General features: G+C 36.5%; 1 protein-coding gene across 1 annotated transcript in view; it reads right to left on the bottom strand.

The window, feature by feature from the left end:
- CCDC170 (coiled-coil domain containing 170) overlaps nucleotides 1-17,547 on the bottom strand; it is a 117,154-nt gene that overhangs the window by 77,440 nt on the left and 22,167 nt on the right. The window contains 2 exon segments of the mRNA XM_044674854.1: nucleotides 2,543-2,799; nucleotides 4,809-4,943. Coding sequence (XP_044530789.1) covers nucleotides 2,543-2,799; nucleotides 4,809-4,943 — 392 coding nt within the window.

Below are 17,547 nucleotides of genomic sequence, written 5' to 3'. Positions count from 1 at the left end.
ATTCAAGCTCACAAAAGCTTGTGCTCCAATATGGAGTTTTCATTTCAGAATTTCAGGTGAACATTCTGAAATACCAGTAACCATTTCTAATACTCTAAAAGGCCATTAAGAAGCACTTTTATGGTAAAATGGACTCATTTTACAGTAATTGGTAGTACCTTTTAAAGATAGTAGATGGTAATCATGATTACTGCTTTCCCTCCTTACCATGTTTATTTTTTCCTGCAAACTCTTCCACTGTGCTCCATGTGAAATAAACCATATAATTACATATCCTCAAAAGCATATCATATTTCTATTTTGAAAAATGTAGAACAATAAAAGATTAACTTTGCTATGCTATGACTCATTTAGCTATTCTTATTTTCAGCTTATAAGAACTGTATTCATTCTTTGGGACTCAAAATATCCCCCAAGATACTCTATTTTCCCTCTAAGCTACTCTACCAGAAAGGTACCTAAGAATTCCGTAGGGTCAGGTAAAAGTCTGGAAATATTTGAGACAAACTACAAATAGTAATAAAAGCAAGAACCTGAAACAAAGTTGATTGAGATAGAGAGCCATATCTGAAGCAGTTTTTCCTGGAAGGTTTAACACTTTGTTTTTTTCCCTACCATTCAACTGCATGGGAAACCATCTAAGTGGCTACTCACAAACCTTTCCAGGCTTTGATTCCCTCCCTATGCTTAGTATCTTATGACCAAAATCTTACTTTCACATCCTGAGAAAGGATTTACAAACTCTATCTTCCTATTATTTTTGTTAATTTTCTATAAAGAATTATAAAGTATTAGTGAATAGTAATTTGCTAAAGATAATTTTACTAAAAATAATATACATTTTAATGAATGAAAAAATAATAAAATTACATAGCACTTTGGGGTTTGAAAGTGCTTTATACATACTATCTCATTTCTTCTCCACCACCCCCCAACTAAGGCAGGATTCAAACTCAGGTCTTCCTGACTCCAAGTCTAGGTCTCCATCCAATTTACCATTTAGTGTCCTCAAAAAGTCTTCAATGTGATTTGTGAAGAAGAGTGTTTTTTAAATGTTTCAAAAGCAATCCCTTATTTAGATAGCTTCTCTCTTTTACAGGATAATCAAAAATGTGGTTCTGAAGGCAGTTACCAGCCTTTGTCAGAATTAAATGGGATTGAATGATTCCTGTTTACAGATAAATTCAAAATGATGAGTACATTCTGTTGCTAATACCAGCAAAATTTTAGTCATAATTGACAATTAGCCTATACTTTTAATATCTAGAAGGCATGTGGTAAAAGAATTATTCTCCCTATATGTCCCTTAATTGGGGAATGGCTGAACAAATTGTGGTATATGATGGTGATGGAATATTATTGTGCTATAAGGAATGATGAACAGGATGATTTCAGAAAGAGCTGGAAAGACCTGCATGAACTGATGCAGAGTAAAATAAGCAGAACCACACAAACATTGTACACAGTAACACCAATATTGTGGAACAATCAAATGTGATAGACTTTGCTACTAATAGCAATTGAACAATCCAGAACAATTCTGGGGGACTTATGAAAAAGAATGCTATTCACCTCCAGAGAAAGTTGGAGTAGGAGTAGGAATGCAGAAGAAAGCATATGATTTATCACTTGTTTATTTGGGTATGTGTTTAGGGAGTTTGGTTTTATAAGATTATTCACTTATAAAATTTTATTATGTAAATATGTTTTGTGTGATAATACATTTATAACCCAGATTGAATTCCTTGCCAGCTCTGGGAGGGAGGAGGGAAAGAAGGGAGGGAGAAAATCTGAATCTTATAATTTTGGAAAATGTATGTTGAAAATTGTTATTACATATTATAAATTAGCATACATGATATATATTACATATATAATTGGGAAAATAAAATTTGCTGTCAAAGTTTAAAATAATTTTTAATTTAAAATAAGAATTACTATCCCCATAAATCAACCAACTAACATTTATTAAGTGCCTACTCTGTGCCACATACTGTTAGGCACTAGGAATTTTAAAAAAATAGTATAGGTGAGGAAACTAAGACATCTAGAGGCATTAACTGATTTGCCTAGGTTACTTTAGTAACAAGTATATACTTATAGGGAGGCTCCTGCTCAACTCTCCTTACTCCAAATCCAGTCCTCCTTCCACTATATTGGGGTGCCTTAAGAAATATACCAGAGTATTCTAGGTCATGACCCATCTGTCTGAAAAGGTTTGTGAATGAATATTGTCTTCTACCCACATCTTCGACTCAATGGTTTAAATTATTGTTCCAAATAAAAATTCCAAAATGTGGATCCATTCTGAATGAATCCTGAAGAATACTGCATTCATTGAGGTTGTTGTTGGCATACAGGAAGAAAGGACTTGTAAAATTTTTATAGGATTATAAAAACATTTCAGATCAAAAGACTTTTAAAGGTTGTGTTATAAGTCCACGAAAAGGATAAAATGCCCATCACAGTGCTTTTGTCCCTTCAGCCCATAGTCTGATGGCTTAAGATCAAATGACATGACATCTTATTTTCACTTGCTTACTTTAACTTAGCTTCTAAGTCTGTGATTTTCTTCTTCAAATCCTGGTTCTCCTGGGTCGCAGCATGAGCTGTTATTTCTGTTCTCATTTTGGATGTGGCAAGTGCTGCAGATTCCTTCTCTGTCTCCTGAACCCTGTCTCTCAATGATATGAGAAGAGAAGATTGTCTTGCATTATTTTCTTTATAACTCTCCATTTCAGCCTTCAGCTCTTGGCATGAGACTTCTTTAGAAAACATCTTAGACCGGAGATCCAGAAGCTAACCAAGAAACAAAGAAGTTAAAAAGAAGAAACTGAGAAATTTAGTGAATTGAATTTAAGAAGCCAGTACATATTGCAGTATCATCATTTTAACAATATTTACATTATTCCCTCCTATCGATACTTACTTTTTTTAATTGAATCATCTTCTATATCTGAATATGAAATATTAAGGAGAAAGATGATATCTAAATAAAGTCATTTATTCAGCCCTTCCAATAATCACTTACGCAACTTCATGAGTTGATTTATTCCCTCTCTAAAGACATTTGTGGTTCATTTTGCAATTGCGCACCCATTTCCAAAATCTGTATTGCATTGTTAGTATTGCTACATACTGTTTTTTAAAATGAAATGAGAAACAAAGAAGTCAAGTTGTTTGTGATGTCCTTATTATAGATATCTGTCTTCTACACACACACACACAAATCAACTATTCACCATGTAAATACTGTCTCCTTTGTTTACTTTCTGGATTTTTAGAAAAAGGATAAATGAGAGAGAAAAAATAACAGACTTTTAAAAATAACTATATATTCAGAATAAATTTTACAGTACACTGAAAATCCAAGACAGTGGGATTATGAACACTGGTGAAGCAATGATCTCAGTTTACAACATCCAAAAGACTTTCTAAACCACTCCTCTAGGATATCGCTTTTCAACCACCAGCTCTTCAGCTTCATCAGTCATAGTCCAGTTAACTCAATTATCTAGCAGCCTTGTAGTCACAGTGAGTTACCCCCAGGTCATTCCTATAAAATTAAAGGGCAGCTAGGTGGCAAAATGGATAGAGTTCTGGGACTAGAGTTGAGACTGCAAACTTCAAATCTGGCCTCAGATCCTTACTAGCTGATCCACCCTGGTTAAGTCACTTAACTTCTGTTTACCTCAGTTTTCTCATCTGTAAAATGAAAATGAAAAGAGTACCTGTCTTCCAGGGTTGTTGAGAAGACCAAATAAGATAATGACTGTGAAACTTTACTGGCACATGGTAAGTGCTATATAAATGTTTTTATTATAATCACCTGTAAAATGGAAATGATCAGAGTACCTGTCTTTCAGGGTTATTGAGAAGACCAAATAAGATAATGACTATGAAACTTAACGGGCACATGGTAAATGCTATATAAATGTTTTTATTATAATTAATAAGTTATTATTATTATTATTGAAGAAGTTACTGATTCTCATGTAGTGTGGTGCTTTGAGATCAAGGCAGGTCTTCAGAATATCTGAATCTCTTTTAGAATTTGTGAGGCAATGCAATATAGATCACTGGAATTGAGAAGCAGAATTTGGGGTTAAATCCTGAGGCTGCCACTCACCTCACTAGCTGTTTAAGCTTTGGACCTCAGTTTCCTCAACTGTAAAAATGATGGGGACAGAACTAGCTAATATAAGTTTCTCCCAGATCTTAATCAATGATACAGTATCTCTGTGATATGACCCACTACAAACATGAACAAGGAGCCCTGAATTTCCAGGTGGCAGATACATATTTCAACATATAATCATGGATTCCATTCATCTCGGAGGGGGGGTTTTCCCCGAAATTTTTGCAGAATGCACAAGATTCAGCATCGCTAAGGAAAAAGAAATCAGAAGGGACTTCTAAGTCTACAAATCAGTTCAAACCAAAAGAAAATGTGTATAGAAAGATTGCAAGCTTCCTGAACCCATTCTAATCTCAAAATAGGACCCTTAGTCCTCTCCAGAGCTGATATGGGGCTTGTGTTGTTAGGTAAAAGCATTATGCTTTGAGGTATAAAGAATACTAACTACTAAGAAACGCTGCATGGCAGTCATACTATGGTGAACAGAGAGATCCAGAGTTAGTTCTCCATCAGGAGGTGGCATTAAGAGATGCCCTCTCACCAAGCCATAGATATCTGCAGTCCTGTTACTCCAGAGGAATTAAGGGCCTGCTTTCTCAATAACATGTGTGGTTCACAAGAATTGCATCAGCACAATTAAATTAAAAGTGAAAAAAAAGAGAAATCTTACCTCAGACTGAACACATTCAAATTTGACCAGAGAGGCAGCGAGTTCACTGCGGGCACTTTCTGCTGCTTTCCGATAGTGGTTTAATTGCTCCCGAGTGACAGGGACATCCAAAAGATGATCCTGGAAAGTCTCCCCCTAAAAAAGAAAACAGAGAAGTGTGCCAAACAATATTTCCTCCCAGGGAGTAATGCCTAATAAAATTTTAAATATTCTTTGTATTCCAAATGTGTCATCATATACTATTCAGATTTTGTTGTTCCCATTTTCTGAAAGCTAACAGAGATCCTAATATCTTTTCAAAACAAATGAAAACTTTTAGTTATATCTTTTAAGATGCTGATTCAATAGATGAATTCTTAGGTCCCTTTCTACAGTATGACTTCCCCCATCCCAAAATGAAGTCTTTTTTTTTTTTTTTTTTTTTTTTGCTGTTTAGTTGTTTCAGTCATGTCTGATTCTTTATGACCCCATTTGGGGTTTTCTTCGCAAAGATATTAGAGTGGTTTGTCATTATCTTCTCCAGCTCATTTTACAGATGAGGAAACTGAGGCAAGACAGTTAAGTGGCTTGTGCAGGGTCACACAGATAGTGTCTGAGGCTGCATTTGAATTCATGAAGAGGAGTCTGCCTGACTCCAGGTCTGGCATTTTCTCCCACTACACCACCTACCTGCTCCAAATGAAATCATATCTCTCTTTTATATTGCCTCATGTCCTACATAGTAGCCAAGGAAATCAAAACTAGATAAAATATGCAAATTGCTTTGCAAACATCAAGAAGTAGGGTGGGAAAAAGAGCTAGTCAGACCTTCGAATCAGGAAAACATGGAGACAAGTCCCACGAGTGCTGTAGTATACAGAATTTGGGGTTATAGTTTATAACCCCAAATTCTATATACTACAGTGCACATTTTGGCAAGGTGTTCCTGGACAAGACAGTTAAACTCTTAGTGATCTAAGCAACTCTCCAAGATTAGAATTGCAGAGAAGGAGACAACATGAATTGGTTAAGAGAGTTTTCTCCCCAGGGAATTCCCTATACCAGTGGACTGCTAGCTCCTCATGCCAGTCACCTGTATTTGTATTCCCAGCATTTAGAACAATGTCTGACACATACCGGAGTGCTTTACACATTTGTTGCCTTGATAGAAATGTGAACAATCACTATTATTATTAAATCTGCTTACATTTTTATCAACCGCCATTACTAAGCCTTCAGATGGACCATTCTCTTAGTTCAATCTTCATTCCTCCTAACGATGCCCCTTCTGACCTTCAGAACATTGTTTAAGACTATCCTCCTCCATGAAGGCTTCTCAGAGTAGCTCTGCCAAAAGCCACATACTCTTATTCTGATTCACAGAATCCCCAAGTAGAAAGAGACCTCAGAACTGATCGCATCTCATCAATACCTGAACAAGAATCTCCTTTACAATCTCCCCACTAAACAGGCATCCAGGCTTGGATGATTCCATTTGGGGAGTTCTCATTATTAAGTAGTTTTTGTCCTTACATAAAATCTAAGTCTCTCTGATGTTTCCACCTATTGTTCCTGGCACTGCCCACTGGAGTCAAAGAGCATAGTCTAATCCTTGTTTTATAAAATAACTTTCAAATACCAAAAGAAAGCAATGAAGTCCCCTAAGTCTTCTCCAGGCTAACTATCCCCATTTGAATCAACCAAGGCCCCTTTGCTATAATCTTAAGGTCCGTCACTATCCTACTTAATTTTTTCTGGAAATTTTCTAGCTTATTCAATGTCCTAAAAATGTGGCAGCAGAATACTATGAGATATGGACTGTCTGGAATGACTAGAACAGAAGTAAGTCAGTCATCTCTTACTCTACCTCTCAATACAGCCCAAGAGAATATTAATTATTATTAGCTGCCATGTCTCACTATTACCACATGTTGAGCTTTTGATCAGCCAAAATCCTTTGACCTTTTCCACATGAACTATTTTCTAACTATGCCTCTCCCATCTTATACTTGTAAAATTGACTGAAATTAAATTACTTGAGCAGGGGTACACAGCTAGGAAGTCTCTGAGGCCAGATTTGAAACTGGATCCTCCCAACTCCAGGCCTGGCATTCTATCCACTGTGCCACCTAGCTGTCCCTGAAATTTACTTCTTTAAACCCAAGTGTACAATTTCATGCCCCTGCTCAATTGACTTCTCCCCAGTCCAGTCGATGAAATTAAAGAAAATAGGGGGGGAGGGGGCAGCTGGGTAGCTCAGTGGATTGAGAGGCAGGCCTAGAGACGGGAGGTCCTAGGTTCAAATCTGGCCTCAGACACTTCCCAGCTGTGTGACCCTGGGCAAGTCACTTGACCCCCATTGCCCACCCTTACCAATCTTCCACCTATGAGATAATACACAGAAGTTAAGGGTTTAAACAAACAAACAAAGAAAAAATAGGGGACAGATAACAGAGACAATGAAATGGTCAGTCCTTAAATAAAATACTATGAGACAGAAAAAATCCACTCAAAAGAACTATAGAAAATATAAAATATCTAAGAGCACAAGAAATATACAAGAATTATATGATTACTACTATAAAACACTCTCTTGCATGGTTTGCTACTTTCTACTGCCTTTTGGGGAATGGAAAAATACTAGTCCATCAAATTAGGTTTCCCCCCACTTTGGGGGAGAAAGGAAAGACATCATTCCTTATGTTGCAAGTCTCCTGATTTCAGGGGAAGGGGTGAAATACCATTCTAAATGTTCCATCCCTGAATACTATTGTGTTCAAAGGAATAAAGAACTGGAGGAACTCTGTGTGAACTGGAATGACCTCCAGGAATTGATGCAGAGTGAAAAGAGCAGATCCAGGAGAATATTGTACACAGAGACTGATATACTGTGGTACAATCGAATGTAATGGACTTCTCTGCTAGCAGCAATGCAAGAATCCAGAGCAAGGCTGAGGGAGTTATGAGAAAGAACTAGCCACATTCAGAGGAAGAACTGTGGGAGAAGAAACAGAGAAGAAAAACAACTGCTTGAACACATGGGCTGTTGGGGATGGAGACATTAAACGATATCTAGTCCAACTATCAATAATATGGAATTAGGTCTTGATCAATGATACATGTAAAACCCAGTGGAATTTTAGTGCATCAGCTAAGGGGAGTTAGGGGGGCTTGGGGAAGAGTGAAAGAACATGAAATATGTAACTAGGGGAAAATATTGCAAATAAAAAATTTTTTAAATTAAAAAAAATAAAAGGGGCAGCTGGGTAGCTCACTGAATTGAGAGTCAGGCCTAGAGACAGGAGGTCCTAGGTTCAAATCCGACTTCAGACACTTCCCAGCTGTGTGACCCTGGGCAAGTCACTTGACCCCCAATTGCCCACCCTTACCACTCTTCCACCTAGGAGCCAATACACAGAAGTTAAGGGTTTAAAAATATAAATAAATAAATAAACGAATGAATGAATGAATGAACAAATAAATAAATAAATGGATGGATGGATGGATGAATAAATAAATAAATAAATAAAAGTTCCATCCCTAACCTCTTTTCCAGAGAAGACCCCATCCTGATGCCAAATCTCAAGGGATATTGACAGCCTTTCTTAACTCATTCCTCACTGATGAACAAATTCTATCATTATTTATCTCTTCTGATTGATATTATTTCTTATAGCAAAAGGAACTGTTCCTACCCAGAGGGTCCAGGTCCCCTACAAGTAAAGTAGCAAGCATTTATTAAGCATCTACTATATGCCAATCACTTTGTTAAGCATTAGGGCTACAAAGAAAGGCAAAAGACAGTTCTTGCTCTAAAGGAGCTAATGGGAGAGACAACATGCAAACAACCATGTACAAGTAAGATATGAAATAGATTAATTGGAGAAAATAACCATGTGAAGGGTACTAGCATTAAGAGAGATCCAGAAAGGTTTCTTGTAAAAAGTAGAGTTTTATCTGAGACTTGAAGGAAGCCAGGAAAGTTAGCATGTGGGGATAAGGAGAGAATTCCAAATATGGCAGGCAGCAAGTGAAAATGCCAGGCATCAAGAAATAGAGGTTCCGGCATTCCCCTAATTACAAAGCAAGGATTTTTCCTGCTCTTCCCTTGTAACTCTTTCACCACATTGTCTATATAATAGAATTATAGATCCAATCAGGGGCTCTTAAGCTAATGCCTTCCTGGATATATTTCAGGAGATAGAAAAAAAATTATGTTAGCATTTTCTTCAATTATTTAGAAATATTATTCTGAAAAGGAATCCATGGGCTTCACCAGACTGTCAAAAATACCCATAACATTAAAAAGGTTAAGAATGGATGATATAGAACTAAAAGAGACCTGAAAGGACAACTAGTCCTATTTACTCATTTTCCAAATAAGGAATTTGAGTTCTAGAAAGCCTAAGTGCCTTTCTCAAAGTCACACAGGTAAGTTCTGTGTAAAAAGTGAGATTTGAACCATCACTCTGGCCACAATTGAAAGTCAAAAAATGTTGTTAATTTCACTACTTAAAGTTTAACAGGATTAAATGATAGGATTTTTTTTAAGGCATACATGGAAAAACACTACTTAACCTAGCTGTGTGACTGGGCAAGTCACTTGACCCCAGTTGCCTAGCCCTAACTATCTGCCCTGCAACTGATACTCAGTATCTATTCTAAGACAGAAGATAAGGGTTTTTAAAAAGGAAAGGAAAGAAAAATGTTACTTAATTGTAGGATAATGTTGCTATCACAAGCAATTAAATTCAGTATAGAATATTGCCATAAGATCCACATGACAAAACCCTGTGGTAGGAATAGTACCATTAGGACCTCCACCCAATTTTAAATGCTATAATAACCTCTGCAAGACAAATGCAGTTTGGAGTTAGGAAAGGGAAAGGGACGGGAAAGTCAAAGGAGCTATAGTGTTGTGTTAGAAAGCATAGTTTAATTTTTGTTATATATAAACTAGAATAAGAATATAAATTCATCTTTCTGACTACCTAATAAAGTATTTCTGTTATCATCAATGGAAAATGAAAAAGGACCTGCTTGTACAAAAATATTTATAGCTGCTTTTTTTGTGGTAGCAAAGAATTGGAAATTAAAGGAACGTACATAAACTGGGGAATGGCTAGACTAAATGTGGTATATGACGCTGATGGAATACTATTGTGCTATAAGGAATGATGAAGAGGATGATTTCAGAAAGAGCTGGAAAGATTGATGCAAAATGAAATGAGCAGAACCAGGAAAAACATTGGGCACAGTAACTGCACTATTGACTCTATTGAATTGATGTCAATAAGTATTTATTAGACCTCTATTAAGTACAAGTACTATACTAAGTTCCTCCCAACAAAAAGAAAAAACAAAACTCCTGCTTTTGTCAAAAATAAATTTTCTGGGAGAAGGGGAACTTTTTTAAAAAATTTTAAGTGCTTATACAAACACTTAAAACCACATCAAGTTTTCAGTATAGTTTGTTCTTTGTAAAAGATGCTTCATCAAAAGGCAATTCATTTATTCTGGACCTGAAAGTATTTCTGATAAGGAAGGATTGTTCTGGATTATCTACAATATATTTAGGGGAAATACCAGTTAAACTTGTTTGGGGATAGACTGTCACTCAACTGTTGAAATTTCTTCCTGCAAATGCAAATCACCTGACAGTCCTCAAACTTTCCAGTGGGAGTTGTCATGGCCACTGTTTCAATTACAAAACCCCCAAAACAAATCTTTCAATGAGCTTAGTAGCTATTTATATTTGTCATTCAAAGAGAGTGGTAAGTATGTACTCTTGCACAGAAAATATATAAGATTTAACTGACTTTTCCGGCAAGATAACCACACCCTGGGCTACCTCACTCAATAGCAAAAAGACATTGTATTCCTACCCTAACCACTATGGTTACATTTTCCAAAATAGGTCCAACATTTGCAGATCTTTTGTGGGTGGTTGAAACAACAGTCTTTTTTGCTCAACTTTTTTTCCCAAAATTCATTCAGAAAATCTGTTCTTTAAAACCACAAAGATTTCCTTAAAGGCTTCACTTTCTAGACATAAAAAGATAGTAACTATCTTCCTACTAGCTTATATTTCCTCATCATCATTAGTTGGTTTTTTTAAGTATTAATTCTCTGTCTATGTGAACAGGGTCCTAAAAGTTGCTCAGGACAAATCAGAAGTAACCCTTTCTTTCCATACCAATAAAAGGCAATCACTTTAAAATCAAGGAACAGGAAAGAACATATTCCTAAATAAGTACATACAAAATACTGTGATCCCTGACCTATCCATGATAGGTGAAAATCCACAAAGTTGTGGTGTTACATTTATATTATTATGTATATTTATTTTATGGCTTTATAAACGCTTCCCATTCACCTATAAACCTTTTCCACACTCTTACACTCTTATTAACCTACAATCACTGGCCCAATCAACACCCAGGATACAGAACACAGTGTTGTGGTTGGTTGCCTTTCATTCCATCAGACAATAGTGTGCCACCATAAGTGTAACTCCACCATACAGAATTTTTTTTAAACCCTGGATACAGTGAAGCCACAATAAGTGAATCGTGGTGTAGTGAGGGACAACTGTATATGTGAAATAAATATGACAGTGGCCAGGGAGGGTGCTGTCACTTGAAAGTTGAGAGGAAAGGCAACATGGAGAATTTGGTATTTGAGCCAAGTTTTTCAACTCAAATCAACAAGTATTTATTAAGTACTATGTACCAAGCATTGTGCTAAACACTAGGAATACAAATACAATCAGAAAGAAGGATAGTCACCATCTTCAAGGGGCTTACATTTTAATAGGGGAAGGCAACACATAAAAGGATGTTGAAAAGGGGACCTTTGGGTCATGGTAGAGAAATCTGAGATCCTGAGAGTCAGGAGTGAAGTCTGGAGAGAAATAAAGATAAAACTATGACTGATCTGCATATTTACCTCAAAATGGAGGTTCTGGGAAGAACCAACCACTCAAAGGAAATGGCTATATGCCTTATGGGGGTTATTTCCATTTTGAGAAGTCCAAGAAGTAAGTGAACTTTCATGATGAGGACCAACGGCACAACAGAAATCCCAAAGCAGGAATGCTGCTTGCAAAGGAATGAAGACATAGCTTTCTTGGGCATTTTTGGATTTTTTTAAGGAAAAAGGCAAAGAGGGGAGGAGAGAGTTCATTTCAGGTCTGGGGAACAACAAATACCAAGGCACAGAGGCAGGAGATGGAATATGTAAAGAACACAAAGAAGCACCAGTCAAGCTAGACCATAGAAGGTAGGAAGGAGACTACAAGACCAGAAAGAGTGCAGACACAGCTTTTTAAAAGGCAAAGAGAGTTTATTTTTGGTCATGAGAAAGGCTGTAAAAAACCAACCACACTTTATATTTGAACCAAAAAAGAATAGAGAATTATTGGAGTTTATTGAGCAAGAGTAGCATGATCAGACCTGCACTTTAGGAGAACTTTAGCAGCTGCATGGAGGAAGGACTGCAGTTAAGCCTTTAGGCAGGGAAACCAATCAGAAAGCTATAGCAATAGTCTAATTAAGAGGTGATATGGGCCTAAAGAACAGTATGACCTTCTGAGTATTGAGACATTAGGAAGCTAGGAACAAGATTTGGCAGCTAATTAGGTATCTATGGTAAGGGAAAATAAGGAGTCACAGATAATGCCAAGATGGCAAACATGGGTGACTAGAAGGATGACAATACCTTCAACAGAAGTAGGGAGGTTTGGAAGAATAGCAAGTTTGTGGGGAAAGACGATGAGTTCTGTTTTAGACATGTTGAACTGGGATGTCTAAAGGGCATCAAGTCTGTCCATTGGAAATTGCCAGTTGGAAAGGGATTACTGTTGTTTAGGAGAAAGAGTTTGACTGAATATATAAATCAGAGAGTTGATGACTTCATTTTCAGATAATCCCCTTACTGGCTTTCCCAAGGAGTGTTAAAACAAAGAAATCAAAAGGCAGATAATGGCTCTGAATTGATTATGAATATGTCTTGCCTAGTTCCCAGAAACTACAGAACTGAATTTGAAAGAGAATGATCAGATCTGCAGAACTAGAGACCCATGCCATGGCCACCCCATGCTCTCACTATTTTGTCTTTCCCAAGCTTTTGTGAATTCAAGAAACCTAGCTTTTTGTCCACTCTCTTCCTTTAAAAAAGAAATATTTAATCACCCCTTTTCAGCAGTTCGGTGGAAGTTCCAGTGCTAAGGCTTTATGTGTTTTCCAAGATTATAATCTCCTTGTCCCCAATTAAAGACCCATTATTATAATTACTTTGGTGGCTCTGTATTTTTTCACGTTGACAAAGTCATGCTTCATCTTCCTCCACAGGGAAGGCTCTGCTTCTGGGACAATGGCTTCTAATAAATAAACTTATCTTTCCTGGCCACTTCCTAACTACCCTCCACACCATACTTCCCTCACCCTCTTTCTTGCTCTGCTTTCCCCACTAGAATGTAAGTTACTTGAAGGTAGAAACTGTCCTTTGCTTGTATTTGTATTCCTAGGGTTTAGCATGGTACCCATCACACAAGTACTTAATAAATGATTTCTCTATCTCACCCCTTCTGTCATCTAAATTGAGGTGATAATTATAAGTGTCTGGTTTAATGGTGCTTAATAAACATTCATTCTCTTCTTTTATAATTAAACCTATGCAAGTTGATGAGGTCACCAAGAGAGAGAGCACAAAGAATAGAGAAGATAAAGAATTGAATTGATTTCCTTCCAGAAACTTTCAAGCAGAAACAGATAATACTGAGGTAAATATATCTTGAAACATTAGTTAATGAAATGAGTACAAGTCATCAAATACTATTCACTGCCCTCATACATCTGGCACAGGCAACAAACCTACAGGAATCTAAGTTAAATGGACAAGGTCTCTGCCCATGAGTAGGAGCACTCATACTATAATCACAGAAATTTCTATTCAAAATTTTCCTCTCTGTATTTTGCCAACTATAGTGGTATTACTAAATTAATGATAATGCCATCTATTAGTTCCTAAATGAGTGGAAGAATTAATAAAGTGCATTTTGTGGCTACCATGGTTCTTTTTAGAATAGAAAATCTGACAGATCGAAGTTATCCTTTAGTACTACTTCTGTGGTTTTGTGGAGAAGAATAAAACCAATGTAACAATTTGGCTAATTTTACAAAGAGGAAACTAGCTGGATACAGACTATGAAATAACTATCAATTACCTTAAAGAAATTCAGTCTCCATTCTTTAATAAAATTTAATGTTATTAATATTTTCCTGAGAATCATTCATTTGATTTATACTTGAAATTGTTTTCTAATCTTAAATTGTTTCCTACTAGGAGCTTAGTTCAGTTGTAAAAGCAGTGTTGGAGAATGAAAAGTGCCTGATATGCTGGGACAATGAGATCTAATAAATAAGCCTATGTGTGTATATAGAAGTATGTGTGTGTATGTATATGTATATATGTGTGTATAATAAACATATATATAAAAACAAGGATGTGAACATATGTATATATATATATATATATATATATATATATATATATACATAAGCATTTCTAGAAATCCAGGAAGACAAAGATTTTGTCAACCCACTATTTTCCCCGAATATCTGACCCCACCAAGAAATACTAGAAAATGAGGTAAAAGCAAAGGGCATTTTAATGTATCTTTCTCAGCAGAACAAGCATGCATGCAGGAACCCTTCTGCTAAGGAGAGGAGTCTCTTAGATACAGAAATTAGCCAGCTTTTATTGTTTGAAAAATGAGGATGAGAAAAAGAAAAAACTTTCCCCATACTTTTCCTTTAAATAATTTGGAGCCATCCTGGTTTCTTTTGAGAATTTAAGTCCACATAGTAGGACCTACTAGAAAATTCAAATGTTTCCTTTCTTACTACCAGGGAAGGCTCAATCTGTACTGTGCTTGACAGTTTCTACTCAAAGCAATCTAATGTTAATTTACAAAGGACTGTTGGATTTGAGTCTGCTGCTGATTATGGGAACTATGGAAATTGCTGCATAGGGTGCCTCAGTCGACACCTTCTATAAGAAAAGGATGGCTTAAAAGCTCAGAAATACAGAGATAAGCTCACTCAGAATTGAGTGCACAATGTCCCCAGGCCCAGGATACCTTGGGCCAACCCTGCCTCTATGATATCTAGTTGTCTTATTATCCCATGAATAGAAAATAAGAAAATGAATATCTGCCTCTTCAATACAAAAGATCTTAAATTCTACTTCATATCCCCATTTTCCTATAACTGAGCTCTTTTTCCCTGGCATTATTCAGGGTTCAACTATACAGCTGGCCCTTCTATGGAATTTTCTTCTTTAATCTATTCAAAATTCTGGTCTTACAACAATTACCAACTCTAACTTCCTCTTTCCAGCTCTCTAACTTGTTTTTCCCTTCTAAATTCAAGATTCTCATCTCACTTACCTAGCCCCATTGCATTCTAAAACTTTTACATGTCCTCCTTTTCCCCAATGTTGTTTTTTTGCCTCCCAATTTTTTGCTTCAACTTTTCTGGAGTTCATTTTTATTTTAAGGCTAACATGATTTAAACCACACTGAAAGAAGCCAGGACCAGGAAGAAATAGTCTTTGTCCTGGACAGACCATATATGAAGTAATTAATTAAGTTTTGGGTATCACATTTTAACAATGACATTGACAAGCCAAGAATCCAGAGGAAAATGTCCAAGATAGTGAGGGGCTCTCAGAATCATGACATGATAAAGATTTGGTTGATGGGGAAAGGAATGTAGGGAGGACATGAAAGCTATTTTTAAATGTTTAAAAATTGAAAGAGCACAGAAGACAAAACTACTATAACAACAATAAAACAAATCTACAGAGAATGATTTAGACTTGATATAAAGAAAAACTTCCTGATAATTAAAGCTATTCAAAAGTAGACCATACTGCTCCAGCAGATAAGGAGATCTTTAGGATTGATCACTCACCAAGTATGTAGTAGAGAGGATTACTTTTCATTTTTATTATTTGGACTACATCACTTCTACGGTCTCTTCCACCTTTAAGATTCTGTAAATTCTGTAATTTTACTTTTGTTGTTTAATCATTACCTACTCCAAGCCCCATGTGGGGTTTTCTTAGAAAAGATACTGTGATTTCTTTACAACTTTTGCTCAAGCCTCGATTTTCCCAAGGCTTTGACACATAACAATAATCCCTTGCCACTATAAACTAAACTTAAGAAACAGGCACCTATCAACTGAACCCTGCCCTAATTGCACCAACAGAGTGTGGACTGAGAACAATCCTAGGAACCTTTCCAGATAAGACAAATCTTTTTTCTCACAAGGAAAGGCTTCAGTGATATCTAGATAAGATAACTGTTATCAATGTAATTCCTCAGTACCCCAAAAGTCACTCCAAGAGATTATAGTCAAGAATTTGCCCTTACTCCCTCTTTCTCAAACCACAATCTGTTTTCTTCTTTTTTCTCTTTCAAACAATTAAAAGCTGGCTAACTTCTCTTTCTAATGGGCTCTTCTCTTTAGGGAAGAAGTTCTCATATCCACACTCATTCTACTGAGAATACATTAAATACATTAAAAATACCCTTTACTCCTCCCTCAGTTTCCAGTGTTTTTCACTCAATTCAATTTAGACATCCAGGAAGATAGTGGGTTAACAAAGCTCTTTCATTAGAAGTTATGAGAAAAGGCTATTTGAGAAAAGGATATTTTGAGATAAATTTGGCTCTAAAAATTATCTATAACATTTTTTTCAAGCTCTTCCTATTTCTCACTAACACAAATTATCAAGAGTTGGCTCCATTTTCTGACTTTCTATCTGATAGTGGTACTGACCCAGCTGTCTCTCGTTCACTATCATTAACAGGAAAATTAGGGAGGTGAAGGTAGCTCTGTCAGCTCTAGTTTAAAAGCCTTTAGCCCCCCAGTTCACTAAGAAATTAAAATTACCCAAAGTTCTTTGCTATAGTTCCAGGATTCCTTCCTTCTCTTAGTTTGTCATGTTACTTATCTTGTTGATTTACAGTTAGTCCTTGACTCTGATTTTCCTCTCTCCTCCTGGATTCTTCCTGCTTCCCAACTCTAAAAGTCTTCCTCATTTATATGGACATAACCTTTTGCCCATAATCCTTTTGGATCTTATTGTGGCTGATCTGCTGCCTATCTCTTTATAACCACATAGCCCTAGTTTCTACTCCATTCCCAATATGCTATCAATCCTGCCTACTACAGTACCCTGGTGCTATTCACTGAACTACCTCAGCCAGTAATTGCTAAAATTCAGTCATCTCACAAAGCCTTTTAATTCCATTGTTCTATTAAGAGATCAATGCCTCTAAAGCTTAAAAGGAAGGGGTACTGGGATTAGGGATATAATAAAAGAGGAGACCTGTGATTTCATTATTATAGGCAACTCTCCTCAGATAAAGAAACTTCTTCTACCAATCAATGTAGCACCTCCTTTGCAACTTAAAACTCTTAGTGAATTCACTAGAGCACTAAAAGATAAGTGATTCCTTAAGATCACATAGCAAGGGGGCAGCTGGGTAGCTCAGTGGATTGAGAGCCAGGGCCTAGAGACGGGAGGTCCTAGGTTCAAATCTGGCCTCAGACACTTCCCAGCTGTGTGACCCTGGGCAAGTCACTTGACCCCCATTGCCTACCCTTACCACTCTTCTACCTTGGAGCCAATATACAGTATTGACTCCAAGATGGAAGGTAAGGGTTTAAAAAAAAAAAAAAAAAAA

This window comes from Gracilinanus agilis, chromosome 4 (assembly GCF_016433145.1).
Source record: "Gracilinanus agilis isolate LMUSP501 chromosome 4, AgileGrace, whole genome shotgun sequence".
In the NCBI taxonomy this organism is placed as follows: Eukaryota; Metazoa; Chordata; class Mammalia; order Didelphimorphia; family Didelphidae; genus Gracilinanus; species Gracilinanus agilis.
Note: the sequence above shows the minus strand (reverse complement) of the source record. Positions and strands in the feature narration are given on the sequence as shown.